At 45.0% G+C, this 19,492-nt stretch overlaps 1 protein-coding gene across 1 annotated transcript in view; it reads left to right on the forward strand.

The window, feature by feature from the left end:
• Positions 1–615: 615 nt before the first annotated feature.
• The window catches only part of SCAPER (S-phase cyclin A associated protein in the ER), a gene marked incomplete at its 5' end in the record, with an annotated part of 64,294 nt that continues 45,417 nt past the window's right edge, over positions 616–19,492 (forward strand). The window contains 3 exon segments of the mRNA XM_087704015.1: positions 616–752; positions 6,295–6,360; positions 10,042–10,153. Of these exon segments, the coding sequence (XP_087560141.1) occupies positions 643–752; positions 6,295–6,360; positions 10,042–10,153 (288 nt within the window).

Genomic DNA, 19,492 nt, shown 5'->3' on the forward strand with positions numbered 1-19,492 from the left:
ACAATCTGGGTCCTCATTTTACTGACCTTGTAAGGATGGAAGGCTGAGTCAACCTTCAGCTGGTCAGGATCGAAATCTAGACTGTGGGCAAAGTTAGCCTGCACTGTTGCATTCTAACCACTAGGCAGGCAGGAAAGAAGGAAGGGAAGGAAAGAAGGAAGGGAAGGGAAGGGAAGGGAAGGGAAGGGAAGGGAAGGGAAGGGAAGGAAGGAAGGAAGGAAGGAAGGAAGGAAGGAAGGAAGGAAGGAAGGAAGGAAGGAAGGAAGGAAGGAAGGAAACCTTCAGCCGGTCGGGATCGAACTGCTGGCAGTTGGCAAAGTTAGCCTGCAATGTTGCATTCTAACCACTAGGCAGGCAAGGAAGGAAGGAAGGAAGGAAGGAAGGAAGGAAGGAAGGAAGGAAGGAAGGAAGGAAGGAAGGAAAGATAGCAACAGCACTTAGACTTATATACCGCTTCACAGTGCTCTTGTAAACAAAAAATGTATTCCGACACTTACTTGTCTTAATACTCTGTGGCTTTTGAATGGTAGGTTTCCCATTTTTAGGGTGCAGGAACAGAAGCACGAGTGGGGTGCAATCTTTTCAGTGTTCCCCTTGCTCTCCCCTTTCTTCTAGGAACACCTGTCCTTAAAGAAATACATCATGGACATTGTGGTAGAAAACACGGTTCCCTCCGAGCCTGGGAAAGACGGGGAAGAGAGGCAGAAGGCAAAAAAGAAAGCCAAGAAATTGAAGGCACGGATGAACTCAAGGTATCGGCTTTGGAAACACTCCCTCCCCCCCTACGGATATACCAGAGGTGGCATTCAGCCGGTTCTCTCCGGTTCCAACGAACTGGTAGCGGTGGCTGTGGGAAGCTCCGCCCCCCATCCCCTTGACGTAATGTGCGAGCACTGCGCATGCGCAGAAGGTGGTGCTCCTCATGTGCAGATACGGGGCTTGTGAGCGCATGCTCATATTTGCGAACCAGTAGGGAAGGTAAGTGAATCCCACCACTGGTGTACGTACGTACGTACACACACACACACACACACACACACACACACACACACACACACACAGAGTGTCTTCCAATTACAACTGTTCATTTAGTTCAAATTTACAACAGCACTGGGGGAAAAAACGTTAGGACAGTTTTTCACACTTAACGATTACCATTGCAGCATCCCCACGCTCAAGAATCAGTCTCAACCGTGGCAACCGTCTCAAATTTATGACGGTCGCAGCGTCCCGTCGGGGGTGATGTGGTCCCCTTTTTGCGACCTCCTGAGCGGCAAAGTCAACGGGGAAGCTGGATTCACTGAGCAACCGTGTGAATGCAGGGATTCACTTAACAGCTGCAGCAAGGAAGGTCGTAAAGTGGGGCAAAACTCACTTTACAAATGTTTCATTTAGCAACAGGAATTTTGGGCGCCAACTGTGGTCATAATGGCTACCTGCATACGTATATATGTAATATTATTTATAATTTAAGCCTTTTCATGCAAAAGAAGAGATGATTGGTAGGTAGGTAGGTAGTAGGTAGGTAGGTAGGTAGGTAGGTAGGTAGGTAGGTAGGTCGGTCGGTCGGACGGACGGACGGACGGATGGATGGATTTTGTTTCCCATTAGTTTTTTTGCACAAAAAGGCTTAAATTTATTTCATTCCTTTGCATGAAATGGCTTAAATGTATTTATTCGTGCCCTTCAGAAAAGCTGCTGTGAAAAACCGGGAAAAATGCAAAACCCTTTTGAAGTTATTTGCTCTAGGAACATCTCGAAAACACCACTGATGAGTCTAATTTATGGCCACTTTCTCTGATTGAGGAAGAAAACGGCGTATTGATCCAGGCCCCTGCCTTTCACCTGTTAAGAGCTTTCTTCCTAATTGGACGCCAGAGCCCTGCCAAAAACTCTGCCCTCTCCCAGCGCACAATAGCAGGTTTAAGTACGTCTAAACCAGGCCTATTTTTCTTCCCGGCTATTGATTTTTAAAATGAAGCATCAAAGAAAATCAATAGTAATCAACAAATAGAAGCTCGTCGGCCGGAGTGTCAAATCCCCGGGCTGGGTTTAATCAATTTTGTTGCCTGCCACGGCGAAGAAAGTTAGAAATATCTTAAAAGGGAAAAGTGAGTTGTCAGACCTGCCATTTGTCAACGGGCTAAAAAAAATAAAATATATGTGACAGTCGGGGGATTGCCATACTTTCACGGTTTGGAGGTTTCGAGGCAGATGGTCCGTTCTTCTGCCTAGACCCATGATGTCAAACCTACGGCACGCGTGATCGAAGTGGCACACGGAACCTTGTTGCCAGGCACGCCCAGCGTCAACTGTTCCTCTTTTGGGGTTCTGGCACGCATATGTGGATGAGAATCAGCTGGCCTTCGTGCCTGCGGCAGTGCGGAAACTGGAAAAGCCGGTCTTCCGTTTTCCGGCGTGAGCATGCGTGCCCGCCAGCTGATTGCCGCGCCTGCATGCATACTAGTAATTGGAAGACCACTTGGCTGGTGCGCATTCATGCGCCAGAAACCAGAAGTTCATTTTCTAGTGCTCCTTCTGGCTCAGTGTTTCTCAACCTTGGCAACTTGAAGATGTCCGGACTTCAACTCCCAGAATTCCCCAGCCAGCATTCGCTGGCTGGGGAATTCTGGGAGTTGAAGTCCGGACATCTTCAAGTTGCCAAGGTTGAGAAACACTGTTCTGGCTCCTCTTCCATGTTGTGGCCCAGATGAGCACACGCTTTCTTTTCAGCACTCGGTGCCAAAACGGTTCACCATCACTGTTTTTCTAGATTCTTTCCACTTACTGTATTTTTCGGAGTATAAGACGCAGCAGGGTTTTGAAGAGGCAAATTCTTTAAAAAAGTTTTTGCACTCTGCAGACCTCGCAAAAATGCCTCCCATTTCCCCCCGCCCCCCAAAAAGGGCATGAATAGCCTTTAGGAGGCTTGTAGAGTGCTCGGGGGGGGGGCGCAAAAATGAGCAAAAAACGCCCCATTTGTTTTTTAAAAAAAAAGGGCATGGATACTCTTTAGGAAACTTATAGAGTGCAGCTGGGGGCTGGAGGGGCAAAAAAAGCCCATTTTTCACTCATTTCTGCCCTCCCAGCCCCCCAGAAGCACTCTGCAAGGCTCCTAAAGGCTATGCATGGCCATTTTGGGGAAGGGGGTGTGGTTTCAGGAGGCAAAAAATGCTATTTCAGTGTATAAGATGCACCCAGATTTTCAGCCTCTTTTTTGAGGGGAAAAAGGTACGTCATACTCAACATGTTTCGTTTCAAGCACGAAGTCCAGCTGTAGCTGTTTCTATGTAGAAGCAAGCGATCTTTTCTTTAATTAAAACAGTTAACTTTGCCATATCTTCCAGCTCCGTCCGTTCTTCCATTGTGGCAATTATTGTATCTTTCCATTCTTGCACGTAGAGAATTCTCGCCGCAGTCAGCATATATAATAACCGAGTTCCAATTTTTTCTCCCCAAGATCTTTCTTAGGGTGGGGTGGGGTTTTCTTTGGTGGCGTTTAGCCATTTCGTTGTACTGCTGTGGATCGAGATAGCAGATGTTCCCCCTTTTTGAATGGCGTCTTTACGGCATGGACTATTTTGCGTTAAGATTTATTTCCCAGATAGTTTCATCTCTTGAGTTTTTTATTTTTACTTTTTTTTTTTCCTCTCCAGCGCGCACTGACCCTGATAGAGCCTTGTTTACCACAATTCACTAAGACTTTGTAATATAAAGGGAAGTGATTCATAGCATAACCCATTTTTTTTCCCAACCTCAAGTTCTCCAAAAAAAAATATTGGATTTCATACTCTTGCTGCCCCAGGAGAGTAAAGCAGGAACATCCTGATGTGTTTTTTGTTTTTTTAAAGTCAAAATACAACTTACAAACACTTGTGCTTTTTAACAAAAAATGTGTTAGCTGGAAACTGTGCTACCAACTTCTTCTGATTTTACGCGCTGACGTTAACACTGCCTTCCTCCTCCAATGACTGTCACTCAGTGTGATGGGTTAATCAAAACGCTGTTATCAAGAAAGGTATTGAAAACATACGCCGCCTGAGAAAACAGCCCCCGGGCATGTATTTAGGGAGATAAAATATTTGCCAAACAAAGCAGGAAAGTGAACTCCTTTGCTGTCTCGGGACAAACTTGAAAATCAACTTTCCTGCTTGTTGTCTGCTTCGGAATTCTTCCTTTCTCCTCTTAGGCAAAGGCCCCCAATCTTTTTATCCCGGCCTTAAAAGCTTTTCGTATCCGGAGCGTCTCCCTGCTTAGCCGCCCACGTCAGTCTCTCTAGCACAACATTTTAGGGACACTTAACTGACATTGGAAATGTCAAAGATGAACACACAAGAGGGCCCGTTTCCTTTTATTCTCCACCCACCTCCTCCTTCTACAACATCAAAGGAAGAGGACCATGAGACCCCGTAGAGGGGTGGGCTTCAAAAGTTTTGGCAAGGACTTCTCTGTCTGGTTGCTGGGCGGGCGTGGCCATGATGAGTATGGCCTAGTTGGCCTCCTGCACCACAGCGGGGTGTTTTTGTCCTCCCTTGGCTCCGGATGCTCTTTTTGAGCCTCCGGGAGGGCGAAAACAGCCTCCCCAGGATCTGGACTTCCTGAACTTCCGGTAGGCCCGTTTTTCAACCTCCCTGAGCCTCCGTGCACGCCCCGCACTTATCTGCAGCCAAACCAAAAGAGGCTGAAAATCTGGGTGCGTCTTATACACTGAATACAGCATTTTTTACCTCCTGAAACCCCGCTCCCTTCACCCAAATGGCCGTGCAGAGCCTTTAGGAGGCTTATAGAGTGCTCCTGGGGGCTGGGGAGGGCAGAAATGAGTGAAAAACAGCCCGTTTTTTGCCCATCCAGCCCCCAGCAGCACTCTATAAGCTTCCTAGAGGCTATCCATGTCCTTTTTTTTTTTTTTTACAAAAAACAGTCCTGTTTTCACAAAAAACGGGCCGTTTTTTGCTCATTTCTCCCCCCCCCCCCGAGCACTTTACAAGCCTCCTAAGGGCTATTCATGCCCCTTTTTTTTTTTTTTCAAAAAAACGGGCCCGTTTTTGTGAAAAATGGGCCATTTTGGGAGGTTTGCAGAGTGCAAAAGCTTTTTTTTTTTTTAATTCCTCTTCAAAGCCTTGCTGCGTCTTATACTCCGACAAATACGGTAAGCGCCGTCCAAAGAGCAATTGGTCTTCTCTCAGACCCCCGTTGGCAAGTCTCCAAGATAAACCCAAATTCTTTTTCCCCATTTCGGTCGTGCTCCTAATTCTGGTTTTAACATTCTCCCAAAATAAACCAGTCATTCATAGATCTCTTTTTTTTCTGTTTGCAGAGGGGGAAACTTGCGTTGGTTGCATCGATGTCAGTTACAAACTATTAATTGAGATGCAAATTGGGGGGGGGGGGTTTGAAAAAAAAATCTCACCATGAGCAAATTGCCACCCGGTATTAAAGAGTAAATCCAGTCCTGTAATTTACAATTGCTTATGAATTGATACATTCATTGGTTCTCTGAAGTGCCCTAAGCTTGTTGTTTTCATACTTAAAAGTGTTTTAAATCTCTCCGGAAATACGTACGACGGGTGAGCTTGCTGCAGCTTATACCGTGTTTTCCCCAAAATAAGACAAGGTCTTATTTCCTCCACCCACCCCGCCAAAAAATAAAGGCTTGGCCTTATTTTCGGGGAGGTCTTATTATTTTTGAGGTTCAGGAGGCGGCCAGTGTGATCACCTCATGGCTGCTGCTGTTTTGCGCGTCGCTTTGCCTGCCACTCTTTGCAGCGGCCATTAGCGTGACAGAAGTAGCACAGTGGCCAGGGTCGTGGGAGCTTCCGTTAGGTAAGGGTGGGTGGGATGCACGGGGCGTCTTCCCCCTTCCAGGTTCGCTTCACCTTGTGTTGTTTGCGCGGCAAGCGACCAGCGGAAATGGCGGGGACCGGCTGCACCCATGTTTAAATATTTTCGGGGAGGGCTTATGAGCGCATGCGCTCAAAAGCCCGATTGTGGCTTATTATCTGGGGAGGTCTTATTTTCGGGGGGGAAACAGGGTGAAAACTTCAAATCTTTTGCCGTGTGATGAATGAAACTCAAGCAGGATTGGGAATACCAAGCACGGTTTGGTGGGGTAGAATTACTTTTCGAATTAACCAAGGTTTTCAAGAAGCCCGCTAATTTCTACTCCCTCATTAATATGAAAAAAAGAGAAAAGAAAAAGAAGGTAAAATGGTGAATAGAACGAAGGAGTCAGGACTGAATGTGTGTTTTATAGACAGCCTAACTGATGTTTCCCACTGCTCCTTCTCATCTTAGGGCAAAGGAGTACGAGAATGGAATGGAGTCGAAAAATGTCTCCTGCGAATCTCCCTACAAAGCAAAGTAAGTCCTTCATCCAATGGAAGTTTGTCTGTCAGATTTGCACCCAGTGTCATTGTTCCAAATAGCATCCAAAAGTAAATCAGAGTCCAAGGCAAAGTATTGACCAAAGTTCCAATTGATGAAGAGAGCCATGTTGACACATCTGGGAAAACCCAAATCTGAAAGCTCCCCGGTTTTCCCCACCCAGTTGAAAGTTCAAGATCTTGTCCCCACACCCACAAGTCCATCCCATGGTCCAATCTTCCACTGCCAGATTCCACCCACCCAGTTCCGGTCAGGTGCAGAGGTGCAGAGACAAAGGATGACCTTGGCTTTCTAGAAAGAATGTTGTTATGGCTACATCGCATCTAACTCCATGCAATCCCCCCTCCCATTTTCCCACATTAGAAAGTAAACAGTAGGAAGTGTGGCACACTGCATCCATCAAACCGGCTTCATTGTCTTTGGCCCTAAATCTGCAAGTTTTGCTTTCTTGCTTCTTTTTGACATCTTCCTCTTCATTGCCTTTCTTTAAACTTTAAGCTGCAGAATTCCTCCTTCGACATTCTTCGATATTTAAAGTTCCCTCTTATTCCTCAGCGGGCCTGCTGCGTACCCTCCTAATCTGAGTTTCTTGTTAAAAGGGAAGATGGGTTTCCTATTTTAGTTTTTTTTTTGTGTGGCGGAAAAGGTTTAGGAATTGCTGCAGGCCATTGGATGGTTGTTGTTTTTTTTCTTTTTTAAAAGAGACAGAAAAAAAACTTGCAGCCCGTTCCTTTGGGGAGAGAGACGTAATAAGAGAACCGTTGCCAGTAGGATAAGAAGCTAAATTGCCTTTATGGAACAAAACAAGAAAGAAAATAAACTTTGCATCTAGCTTTACCATTTCCAATGTACACAGTGATTGTAGCTCTGATTAAAGGCAATGTTGCAACCAATTGTAAATGTAAATACTCTTACACAGCTTGTTGTTGCCACTATAAATATTGACAAATCTAAAGATGGTAGGCGTAGCAAAAAAAAAGAGAGAGAGAGAGAGAGGCTCTGCATACCCAGAAGTCATGAGCTGGTATAAAATTGCCTCTTTTAGATGTCAGCATTACATAAATTACATTTCTGCTGGGTGGCTTTGCCCATCTGACTAGAAGATTTGCTGAAGTAGAATGGAGCCAAGTGTTAAGCTGCCCCTTCTATTGGTGCCCTCGTACCCCCAGAACAGGAATATGATCTTTTCTCTGGCAGTTGCCCACATCCAACTGAAGTACAATCCATAATACGGGAAAGACAAGTGAATAGAGTCGTCCTCCACCCAATTCTCCTTTCTTCCTTTTGCTTGACTTCTTACAGGTAGACTAGAAGCTTCTTTCAGATCTCATGGTGGAAACATCACTGATGGCCTCTTCCAGATCCGAAGGTGGCAACATCGGTTCCACCACAAAACCGCGAAGCCCTTATCCGCGCCGACATAAGTGCGGAGGGCAAATCCGCGCCGTTCGAAGCGCTAAGGAAAAACGCGACCCTACCGCGATGACATAATCGCGGAGGGCAAATCCGCGCCTTCCGAATTACTCAGCACCCTAAACCTAACCCTAAACCTAACCCTAAACCTAACCCTAACCCTAAACCTAACCCTAAGCCTAACCCTAACCCTAAACCTAACCCTAACCCTAAAGCAAACCCCTAAACCTAATCCTAACCTTAATTTAAATCGGCTTTCTGCCGCCGCGCTGTTTTAAAGCGCCCTTCTGTCGCTGTGCTGTTGTCGCGGCGGTGATGACGCGCGGTGATGACATCGCGGCTTTAGCGACGCGGTTTTATCACCGCTATTTTGACGAGCGCGGTTTTGTCGTGCCACGGGCAACATCACTGGTGGCCTCTTCCACATCTGAAACATCATCTTTGTGTACCTTTTGGCGCTTATGACTTAGTCCACTCTCAATTTCTTTTACAATTTGGCATCTACCTGCATTTCCAAATGATGGAAAGAGGGCAGGAAACCTTGTAAAACACCCAGGAAGTCTCCCTGTGGTTTCAACAACACTCCATTGTCATCAGCCAGATAGCAAGGTAAGACATCCATCAAATAAGTACACACAAAATAAACTTCTCACACATCCTGAAACTTGACAGAGGTTCTAAGATCCCATCAATTGTCACCAAAGAAGAGACTTAGAAGCAGGAAATAAGATTCCCTTCTCCGAGCCAAGAAAGAGCTCGGTCCAAAGTTCACCTTGATCTGGGCCAAGAACTTAAGCAATACGGTCAGAAATGAAGTAATCAAAAAGGAAAAGGTAATTTTATATTCTGCGCCGAGCCAGGAAGAGGAGGAAGAAGACGGTTTTACGATGAGTCTTAAAAAAAAGAAATGAATGGGAGGAAAATGTAAAAAACACAGAATTCCATTTGACTTGATTAGAGCTGGAAATACGTTTCTGGAGCCAGAATGTACAGCTGTCTCTTGAAAACTAAACGGTCCACTTTACCTTTACGAAATGCTTGCTAGTGACAGGAAGGTATGTTTTCTTTTCTAAAAAAAACAAAACCCCAAAACCTCAGTTTTTGAATAAAAGTATTTCAGAAAATAAACATTGCTTCCAAGGCAGCTTATAGTTGTTAACGATAGAAGTTGTGGTCCTAAATGTAGATCTCTTGGGATTGCAATACTTTTAATTTTTGGTTAAGGTGGAAGAAACAAACAAACAAATTTGTTTGCAACTTCTTTACCTGGTGTTCTCTTGTTTTTTCTTTGTTTTGGGACAGTTTCCTTAAGAGCAGTTAACACCAGATGCCAAGTTTTGGGATTTTTCTGACTCTGCAGAGAGTCAGTTGTGCCCATCCTCCCTCTTGCCTATTTACCTAGAACCGTGATGGCAAACCTATGGCACGCAGGGCCCTCTCTGAAGGCACACACGCTGTTGCCAGCGGCTTTTCTGGTTTCAACACGCTGGCCAGCTGGTCTTTGTGGGTGCTAGAGCGCCGAAAATGGCCAAAATAGCCTGAAAAAAGCCGAAAAAATGGCCTGAAAACTTCCTGAAAAAGTTTCCTAAGAGCCAAGGTGGCGCAGTGGTTAAATGCAGCACTGCAGGCTACTGCTAGATCAGCAGTTCAGCGGTTCAAATCTCACCGGCTCAGGGTTGACTCAGCCTTCCATCCTTCCGAGGTGGGTAAAATGAGGACCCAGATTGTTGGGGGCAATATGCTGACTCTCTGTAAACCGCTTAGAGAGGCCTGAAAGGCCTATGAAGCGGTATATAAGTCTACTGCTATTGCTATTGCTAAAATGGACTCCCCGAAAAAGCCTGAAAACACCCCCAAAACAGCCTGGAAAATGGCCCCAAAACGGCTGGGGAAAAACGGCCCAAAAAACATTCCGAAAAAAACAGGCATGCCAGCAAACTGGTCTCCGTGTTTCTAAGGCTGCGGCATGCACCCATGCATGTATGCTGCAGTTTGGGCACTCTTTATGTGCTGAAAAAGTTTGCCATCACTGACCTAGACGAAGGCGCATGGAAACCCTTCACCGTAGGCGTGCCCAGGACGTGGTATCGATTGTCTCTCTTAATCACCGTGCAGCGAAAAGGGTCTCACCGAAATATTACTGGAATGTAACTTCCCCAGTTCTGAACGCTATTTCCCCCTCCCTCTCTCCTTCCCCTCCCTATTCCCCCCCCCCCTTCTTTCTTTCTTTCGGTAACATGGAAGGCTACAACGACTGGTGAAAGATTTGCTGAAGCAGCTTCAGATTCAAGACGGGAGCAAAATCTCCGCTCTGGATAGGATTTTGGGAGAGGTTTCACGGATCCTGGAAAAAGAGGTAAGGCCGCTTTTTCCTTCTTGCTCAACGCCAAATTAGTTCATGCCCCTTTGAGGCGGGCGCCAGTCTGATGCGCTCTGTATGTACGGTCTTGGCTGGAGATTCATAAATCTGTTGAGTTCCTTCGATCCTCGCGGTGGCTTGGTTAAACAGATCACATAGGCCGTGAGCCATAGTTTGCAAGCCGCCGTGGCTGGATTTCCACTTTGCCATAAGCCGTAAGCTTCAGGATAAAAAGCACCATCAAATTGTGAATATTGGTTATTATGCTGAAGGTGTTTGAAACTGTGAGGTTGGGAAAGTTTAGAAAGCTAAAATAAGCAGATGTGCCATTCTGCATTTCTTTCCCAGTGCTGTTTTAAAATAGACTTGGCTATAAATATAGAAGAAATGCTATTTTTTTAATTTGAGATTTTTTTTTAATTTTTAAATATAAATTATACATATTATAGAAACAAAGTGTTGTTTGGGTCTTTTATTTTACACCTTCCCATTTACACAGTCCATTTTACATCATAGCTTTGTTTTCACTTTCAGCCAAATTAGTCTCTTCTATTATTTTCATCTTTGTACTTATTTTTCTTAATACGTTAACAATATCTTCAATTGCCCTTCAAAGTTACACCAAATTTTCATTTCTTATTTTCTCCGTTTATATATTTTACTATAAACAACATACATCTTCTAATTCAATTTAAACACGGAGACCGTTTGTTTCAATTTTCTACAATTAACAATATACTATAATTTCTTTATTTCTTAGTTAATTACATAACAATAACAATCTTACTACTATTCTCTTTGATCTACTAATGTAACTGGCTTCCCCTTTCTTTCCCTTAACTCTTTTCTCTTGGGCTCTCAAAAATTCCACTTTTAGTTATTTTTCTTCTTCTCCCCCTTTCTCCTAACTTATTCTTTCTTTTTCTTTTTCCTGTTTTTTGTGGTTATTGTATCTCCAGAGTATTTACTTTTATTATTCTACTAACTTTCTCCAGGGTTTTCCCTGTTTTCCTCCCTTCCTTACTGTTTTGTGGTTTCCAAAAGAAAAAAAGGAGGAATGAATGGTATTTTTATCCAGTTAATGTTAAGTAGATTAATGGGATAAAATTAATTTCTCCATTAAATGCATTGTTCTAAAACATTAACAGAAACCTTTTATTTCTTTCACAAATTTGACACTCTATAGCTGTTTCTTATGTTAGGAAAGTTTTCCCCATCAGATCAACAGCCCAAACCTTTTAATCCTAGATAGGGAGATGAATGGTGCTTTATTCCATCCCTCCCCCCCAATTAATTAAATTAATTGCCTTTCCAAAATCAACACATTAGGCTCTGAACAGCAATATGCCAGAATTTTACACATTCAGTATGTTCTCTATCAGCTTTTCCATTTTATTGCCTGCATTTTCTGGTTTTTGTTTTACATCTGAGAGATTTTTCATAGTCAGGTTTTTTTTTTAATGAAATGGCCTTAAAGCAAATTATTAGCATGCTAAAATTGATGAACCAGTAAAAGGGTGGTTCTATCACTTGACATAAAATGTACAATTAGGTTTAAAAGGAGATCTGGTTTTTAAGATCTTTTATGTGAAAATGTCCTTCTGAAATGTTCCTGCCAGCGGGGTCATTACTAGTTTGAAATCATCACTGGAATGAGAATTTTGCATAATTAAAATCGCAGTCCAGGAGGTGCAGCGGCTCTTTGTAACTTTCAGAATGATGGATTGAGGAGGAAGCTTCCTTATATTAATTTTGGAAAGAGAAGGAATAATCGTACTGGAGAACATGTTCCCTTCAACATTTTTCCATCCAATTTTAATTGTTGCCCCTAAAGCTAGAGAAGACTCCTGAGAGCCCCTTACACTGCAAGGCGATCCAACCGGTCAGTCCTAGAGGAGATCAACCCTGACTGCTCTTTAGAAGGCCAGATCCTGAAGAGGAAACTCAAATACTTTGGCCACCTAATGAGAAGGAAGGACTCCCTGGAGAAGAGCCTCATGCTGGGAGAGATTGAGAGCAAAAGAAGAAGAAGGGGATGACAGAGAAGGAGGTGGCTGGATGGAGTCACCAAAGCAGTCGGCCTGAGCTTGAATGGATTCTAGAGGATGGGAGAGCACAGGAAGGCCTGGAGGAACGTTGTCCATGGGGTTGCAATGGGTTGGACAAAACTTCATAACTAACAACAACAACAATCAAAGAATGTGAAGAGAGAGAGGGATAAGGAATAGTGGAGAAGAGGAGAAAATAGAAGGGGAGGAGGAGGAGGAGGAAGAAGAAGAAGAAGAAGAAGAAAGAAGAGGAAGAAGAACAAGAAGACGGAGAAGGAGGTGGCTGGATGGAGTCACCAAAGCAGTCGGCCTGAGCTGGAATGGACTCCAGAGGATGGGAGAGCACAGGAAGGCCTGGAGGAACGTTGTCCATGGGGTCGCAATGGGTTGGACACGACTTCACAACTAACAACAACAACAATCAAAGAATGTGAAGAGAGAGAGGGAGAAGGAATAGTGCAGAAGAGGAGAAAAGAGGAGGGGAAGAGGAGGAGGAAGGGAAGAGGAGGAGGAAGAAGAAGAAGAACAAGAAGACGGAGAAGGAGGTGGCTGGATGGAGTCACTGAAGCAGTCGACGTGAGCTTCAATGGACTCCAGAGGATGGGAGAGACAGGAAGGCCTAGAGGAACGTGGTCCATGGGGTTGCAATGAGTTGGACACGACTTCGCAAACTAACAACAGCCTAACAAAAGTCTTTGCGATCTTTCACAACATCATTGTGAGAATCCTTAACACCTTAAAAACCCTGCCCTCCTCCATGAAACCAACTTCACGTTGATTGAGTTGAGCAGTTTCCTCTTGTCTATTGATTGAAAATGAATGTAAAATTGGGTTTTCGGTATCAGGAGAATAAGATCAACTTTGTGGAGCTTATCAACAACTTGACATGTGTGCGCCATTACTGCAAGTAAACAGAATTTTAAACAAGATAGATTGGATCAGGAATTCCTCTGCCCTCCTTCTAATTACGCAGCCTCTTTTTTAAAAAAAATAAAAATAAAAAATACCCAGCCAGGTCTGTTGCTCTGAATTGGCAGGATGTCACATACAACCATCCCTTCCTAAGTGAGTTCAGATCTGCCAAAGTTTATAAGCCGGTGGAAGTTAGAAGGCAAAAACGCTTCCTGACCCATTGCCGCCGAGTGTAATGTGGTACAATATCAGATTCTGGCAAAGCCGGCCTCCGTTTGGGTTCATTGAAATGTGAATCCCAGAAGCGGTGGAAGAAAAACAAATAAGGAACAATCTGGCTGAAAGATTTGGGTTAGGTGACATCCATCCCGAGGTCCTGCCCCTGTCCTCTGGGAAAGGAGACGGTGATGCCATCTCATTGGAAGGTCTCTGCGGGAGAAAAATGCGTTTGTGGAGTTTATCACGCAGCGTTATGCGTGTCCAGCTCAAAAACCTACTTGTCAGCCCATCTACGGCTTTCTACACAAGGTTAAATCCCTCTTCTAGGGAGGAGAAGGAAGAGGAAAGGAGGAGGAAGAAGGAAGGTGAAGAGGAAAAAAGGAGGGGGAGAAGGAGGAGAAAGAAGCAGAAGAGGAGGAGGAGGAGGAAATAGAAAAAGAACAAGAGGGGGAAGAAGAGAAAAAAGAGGAAAGGAGGAGGAAGAGGGGAAAAGAAGAGAGGAGAAAAGAAGAAATAGAAGAGGAAATAGAAGAAAAAGAACAAGAGGAGGAAGAGGAAAAGAGGAGGAGGAGGAAGAAGGGGCAGACGAGGAGGAAAGGGGAAAGGAGGAGGAGGAGAAGAAATAGAAGAAAAAGAAATAGAAAAGGAAATACAAGAAAAAGAACAAGAAGAAGAGGAAGAATTCCCCATCTTGATTTGAACAAACCAAATTTCCCACAGCATTTCATGCAAAAAAAAAAAACCTGCCTTTAAAAATAGTTTCCCCTCCTTCTGAAGGTTTTCTTTATTTTTATTTTTTAAAATCATTAATGACATTTCTTTTCATTCTCCATAATCCTTGCAATATTTTTTACGCCATCTGCCCGGAGTAGCCAGTGGAACAAAACGGTTTAAAGTGGATTAAATTATATCGCCGGTTAAAAAGCTACCATTGGGTTTGAACTTGGAAAGGATTGTGGGTTTTTTGTTTTTGTTTTGTTTTGTTGTCTTAAAGCAAACGAAACCCAAATTTTATGCAGCTTGCAACACTTCTGTAACTCAAAGGTTTATTGGGGTAGAGCTGACCCTGTAACAGGACCGCGGCTTTAGTATAAATAATTTAAATCTTATACAGAAGACAAACTGTTCTTTAGGCCTCGGGCTGGATTAGGATAAGGAAACCATATGTACAATATTACACATACCTGTTCTTAATTGGGCCCCTGTAAGGCGAGGGTGTGTGTATATATTTTAACAGGAAAACGTAGATTCTTGTTACTAGCCTTGATATCCATCAGCTAATAGAAAAATAGATACGGATTTTCCCAGGGATTGCTATAAAACATGAACTCTCCGTGTTTTTTTCAAACAAGAGACTGTGGTTTAATCAAACCTGTATTTTCCCCCCGCCCTTATCGCCAGTAAGTATCTGTCTCCCAGCCGTACAGTTGGAAGTAGCATAGATTGTATTTCTGATTCTTTTTCTGTAATTACACCATTGCTAATTGTGTCGTAATACAGTAACCTAAACAAACCTTTATTGAATTTTCTTTGCAAATTCGCCGCAAGTTGTACAAGGAGACATTGAATGCATAGAGCAAATAACATCGGTGAATAATGCTATTGACTTTCTTTTGGGGGGAAGAAATGATGGGCTTTTTTTTTTCCCCCCAGTCTAAATAGGCTGAATAAATTAGCATCTAGGATGGGAGAAAAATTCTTCTATCCAGTAACGAAAATAAATCCACCAAAATGTATAATCCGTGCAATAAATGAAAAGCTCTGAAACGGAGATGAGTACTGCCCCCTAGAGTCAGGAACGACTAGCACATATGTGCAAGGGGAACCTTTATCTTTTTAAGTCAACGCATACTTGCCCATAGAGAAAAATCCTTTAAAATCATGGAAGAGGAGCTGAGCCACGTTGACCCAAAAGTCTTCTTAAGGATGGTTGTTATCTCACCAGCTTCATTCCTAACAGGTTGGGGGAAACTGGTGATGGATTAAGATTTGGTGGGTCCTTAAACAGGGTGGGAAAGCCCACCCATCTTAAGGTTGCTGAGGTTGGGAAACAATGAACTAAGAAAAGCACAGAAGCTGCTTTCCTGGTTTGAATAATGTGTGACTGAGATGTCTGGTTTGTTTCTTCCAAATAGGAAGCCCAGAACTAGCTGGGTTTTTCTTCCATGGAAGCTTGGAATCTCTTCCATTGTGTCTTAGCATGACTCCATGTCTTCTTCCCCAAAAGGACTATTTCAGACTACCATGTGGACAAAGCAGTCCCCTGCTCTTCTCTGTTCCTTCCTCCTCCCCTTCTTCCTCCTCTTCCTCCTTCTCTTCCTTCCTCCTACTCCTGCCCTACTTCTCCTCTTCCTCCTTCTCCTTACCTCCTTTCTCCTCCTTCTCCTCTTCCTCCTCTTCCGCTTCCTCTTCTTCCTCCTTCTCTTCCTCCTACTCCTGCCCTCCTTCTCCTCTTCCTCCTTCTCCTCACCTCCTTTCTCCTCCTTCTCCTCTTCCTCCTACTCCTCTTCCTCTTCTCCCTCCTTCTCTTCCTCCTACTCCTTCCCTACTTCTCCTCTTCCTCCTTCTCTTCCTCCTACTCCCTGCCCTACTTCTCCTCTTCCTCCTTCTCCTCTTCCTCTTCTTCCTCTCCCTCTTCCCCTACTCCTTCCCTACTCCTCTTCCTCCTTCTCTTCACCTCCTTTCTCCTCCTTTTCCTCTTCCTCCTACTCCTCTTCCTCTCTTCCTCCTTCTCTTCCTCCTACTCCTGCCTACGTCTCCTCTTCCTCCTTCTCCTTACCTCCTTTCTCCTCCTCCTCTTCCTCCTACTCCTCTTCCTCTTCTTCCTCCTTCTCTTGCTCCTACTCCTTCCCTACTTCTCCTCTTTCTCCTTCTCCTCACCTCCTTTCTCCTCCTTCTCCTCTTCCTCTTCCTCTTCTTCCTCCTTCTCTTCCTACTATTCCTGCCCTACTTCTCTTCTTCCTCCTTCTCCTCACCTCCTTTCTCCTCCTCCTCCTCTTCCTCCTCCTCCTCTTCCTCTTCTTCCTCCTTCTCTTCCTCCTACTCCTTCCCTACTTCTCCTCTTCCTCCTTCTCTTCCTCCTACTCCTGCCCTACTTCTCCTCTTCCTCCTTCTCCTCACCTCCTTTCTCCTCCTTCTCCTCTTCCTCTTCCTCTTCTTCCTCCTTCTCTTCCTACTATTCCTGCCCTACTTCTCCTCTTCCTCCTTCTCCTCACCTCCTTTCTCCTCCTCCTCCTCTTCCTCTTCCTCCTCTTCCTCTTCTTCCTCCTTCTCTTCCTCCTACTCCTGCCCTACTTCTCCTCTTCCTCCTTCTCCTCTTCCTCTTCTTCCTCTCCCTCTTCCTCCTACTCCTTCCCTACTCCTCTTCCTCCTTCTCTTCACCTCCTTTCTCCTCCTCCTCTTCCTCCTACTCCTCTTCCTCTTCTTCCTCCTTCTCTTCCTCCTACTCCTTCCCTACTTCTCCTCTTCCTCCTTCTCCTCCTCCATCCCTCCTCCTCCTCCATCATCCTTCTCCTTAAGCATTTGTCTGCCAGCCCTGACGTATCATCCTTCCTGCCTGTCCTAATCAATAGGGTCAAGGGAGATGGGTTTCCACAGCTGCCATGCTGTTTCTGACACGGCATCCATAGTCATTTCCAGAAGCCGCCTGTAATTCCTCTTGTTAAATCACGGAGTCGAGAAATCTGTAGACACACGGCTTGCTTGTCGTGGGGTGGGGTGGGGGGACGTGAAAAGGATCTTGATAGTGTCACTTTTCCTGACGGAGAGGAGGAGAGGGAGGCTGTTAATTGAATTTCCCCCGGGAGCATTAAAAAAAAAGAGAGAGAGGGGAGGGAGGGAAATAAACCCCAGACCCCCAACGTTACAACAAAGCCAAGAGCGGGGAGCTGTCATTGCAGAAAAGCTGCTTACATTGATTTAACTTTGCTAATGGTTGAGGTTGGACAAGGAATTGCCCCTGGGGAAAAGAGAATCTCTTTCTCCATCTCTCTCTCCCTCTCAGATACGCAAAACCCATCCCTCTTAGCTTTTTCTTTTAAAAAAAAGGGAAGAACACAATTGGTACAAACCCAGGAGCCCTTGCTTAAAAACTCTGTTGGTAGGAAAGGAAAGGAAGAGAGGAGAAGAGAGGGAAGGAAGAAAGGGAGAGGGGAGGAAGGCTGGAAGGGACAGAAAGAGAAGGAGAGAGGGTAGGAAGGGGAAGAAGAAGAGAGGAGTAGGGGAGAGGCAAGGGAAGAAGGAAAGGGAGAGGAGAGGAAGGCTGGAAGGGACAGAAAGAGAAGGAGAGAGGGTAGGAAGGGGAAGAAGAAGAAGAGGAGTAGGGGAGAGGCAAGGGAAGAAGGAAAGGGAGAGGAGAGGAAGGCTGGAAAGGACAGAAAGAGAAGGAGAGAGGGTAGGAAGGGGAAGAAGAAGAGAGGAGTAGGGGAGAGGCAAGGGAAGAAGGAAAGGGAGAGGAGAGGAAGGCTGGAAGGGACAGAAAGAGAAGGAGAGAGGGTAGGAAGGGGAAGAAGAGGAGTAGGGGAGAGGCAAGGGAAGAAGGAAAGGGAGAGGAGAGGAAGGCTGGAAGGGACAGAAAGAAGGAGAGAGGGTAGGAAGGGGAAGAAGAAGAGAGGAAGTAGGGGGAGAGGCAAGGGAAGAAGGGAAAGGAGAGGAGGAAGGAAGGAAGTAGAGAAGGAAGGGAGGGAGAAAAAAAATGAAAAGTAGAGTGGTGATAATACAAAATAGGTGTACAGGATGGTAAACGAAGCAACCCAGAAAGTTATAATTTAACTTTTAGCATTCCGTGTGCTTTCGGTGTTGAGTCATGCTGGCCACATGACCACGGAGACTTCTTCGGACAGCGCTGGCTCTTTGGCTTGGAAACGGAGATGAGCACCGCCCCCTAGAGTCAGGAACGACTAGCATGTATGTGCAAGGGGAACCTTTAGCTTTACCTTATTAAGATTTACAAGCCACAGTAAATACGTCCAAAAGTAGAAAAATTCCCTTGACATATCCCTTCCCAGCTCAACTTTTTTCCCCAAAAGATAGAGAAAATTGGCTGGACTTCAGAAAAAAAAGGGGGGTGGGGGGGAGAAGGAAACCCCTTTAAAATTCCCACTTCTTTGGCTGCTATTTTAATCTCCACTCAGGGACCAAACTTCGTGGACTGGTCTGTGAATTTTTGCAAGCATTGCAAACGGCTCTCTCGTCCCTCCTTGACCGCTAATACCGATTCCATTTCATTTCTATTTCCCACCCACCCCCCAAAAAATTAAGACTCCCGGTCTTGAGGTCAGCTATTTACATTTCAGCCCAGTGTTTGTCGTAACTGTGAAATGGGGAGCGGGGAGGGGGGGACTGCTGGCAGGCAGACAATGTTTATCGCAGGCAGAGCAGAGACAGTCGGGAATGTCGGCTTGGCGGGTTGCAGAGTCCGGCCTGGGTTATTTACATTAGAATCTGCACATTGTCAGATCTTCAGCGAGTGGCTTTCGGCCATCGGTCATTTTTCCCCGGGGTGGGTTTTCATTTTGCAGAGCAGCTCGGTTTGCAATCTAAAGCTTAAAATTCAGACTAGCAAGAGTTGGAAGGGACTTTGGGAGGTCTTCTAGTCCAACCCCCTGCTCCAGCAGGGGGCCCTATTATCTCTTCAGATAAATTGTCATCCAGCGTCTTCTTGAAAACCTCCAGGGATGAAGCCCCCCGCAACGTCCGCTGTTTTATTGTTGTAACCGTCAGGAAATTTCTGAAATTTAAGACAGGGGTATCTCCAAGTTTGGCAACTTTAAGCCTGGCGGACTTCAACTCCCAGAATTCCCCAGCCAGCAAAGCTGGTTTTAAAAAGCCTCTCTTTTCACTTAGGAAATATTTCACCCTTCTGCTGAAATGCCCACTTTGTCCACAAAGAGCAATAGCTGTTTAATGCTGAAAGGTAAAACGGGTGTTATTGATTTCCATCGGGGGGTGAAATCCAGCAGGTTCTGACAGGTTCTGGAGAACTGGTAGCAGAAATGTGGAGTAGTTCAGAGAACCAGCAAATGCCACCTCTGGCTGGCCCCAGAGTGACGTGGGAATGGAGATTTTGCAGTATCCTTCCCCTGGAGTGGAGAGAGAATGGAGATTTTGCAGTATCCTTCCCCTGGAGTGGGGAGGGAATGGGGATTTTGCAATATCC

The sequence above is a fragment of the Thamnophis sirtalis genome, unplaced genomic scaffold, assembly GCF_051295495.1.
Source record: "Thamnophis sirtalis isolate CommonGarterSnake01/CBP01778 unplaced genomic scaffold, rThaSir2_p1.2 scaffold_2, whole genome shotgun sequence".
In the NCBI taxonomy this organism is placed as follows: domain Eukaryota; kingdom Metazoa; phylum Chordata; class Lepidosauria; order Squamata; family Natricidae; genus Thamnophis; species Thamnophis sirtalis.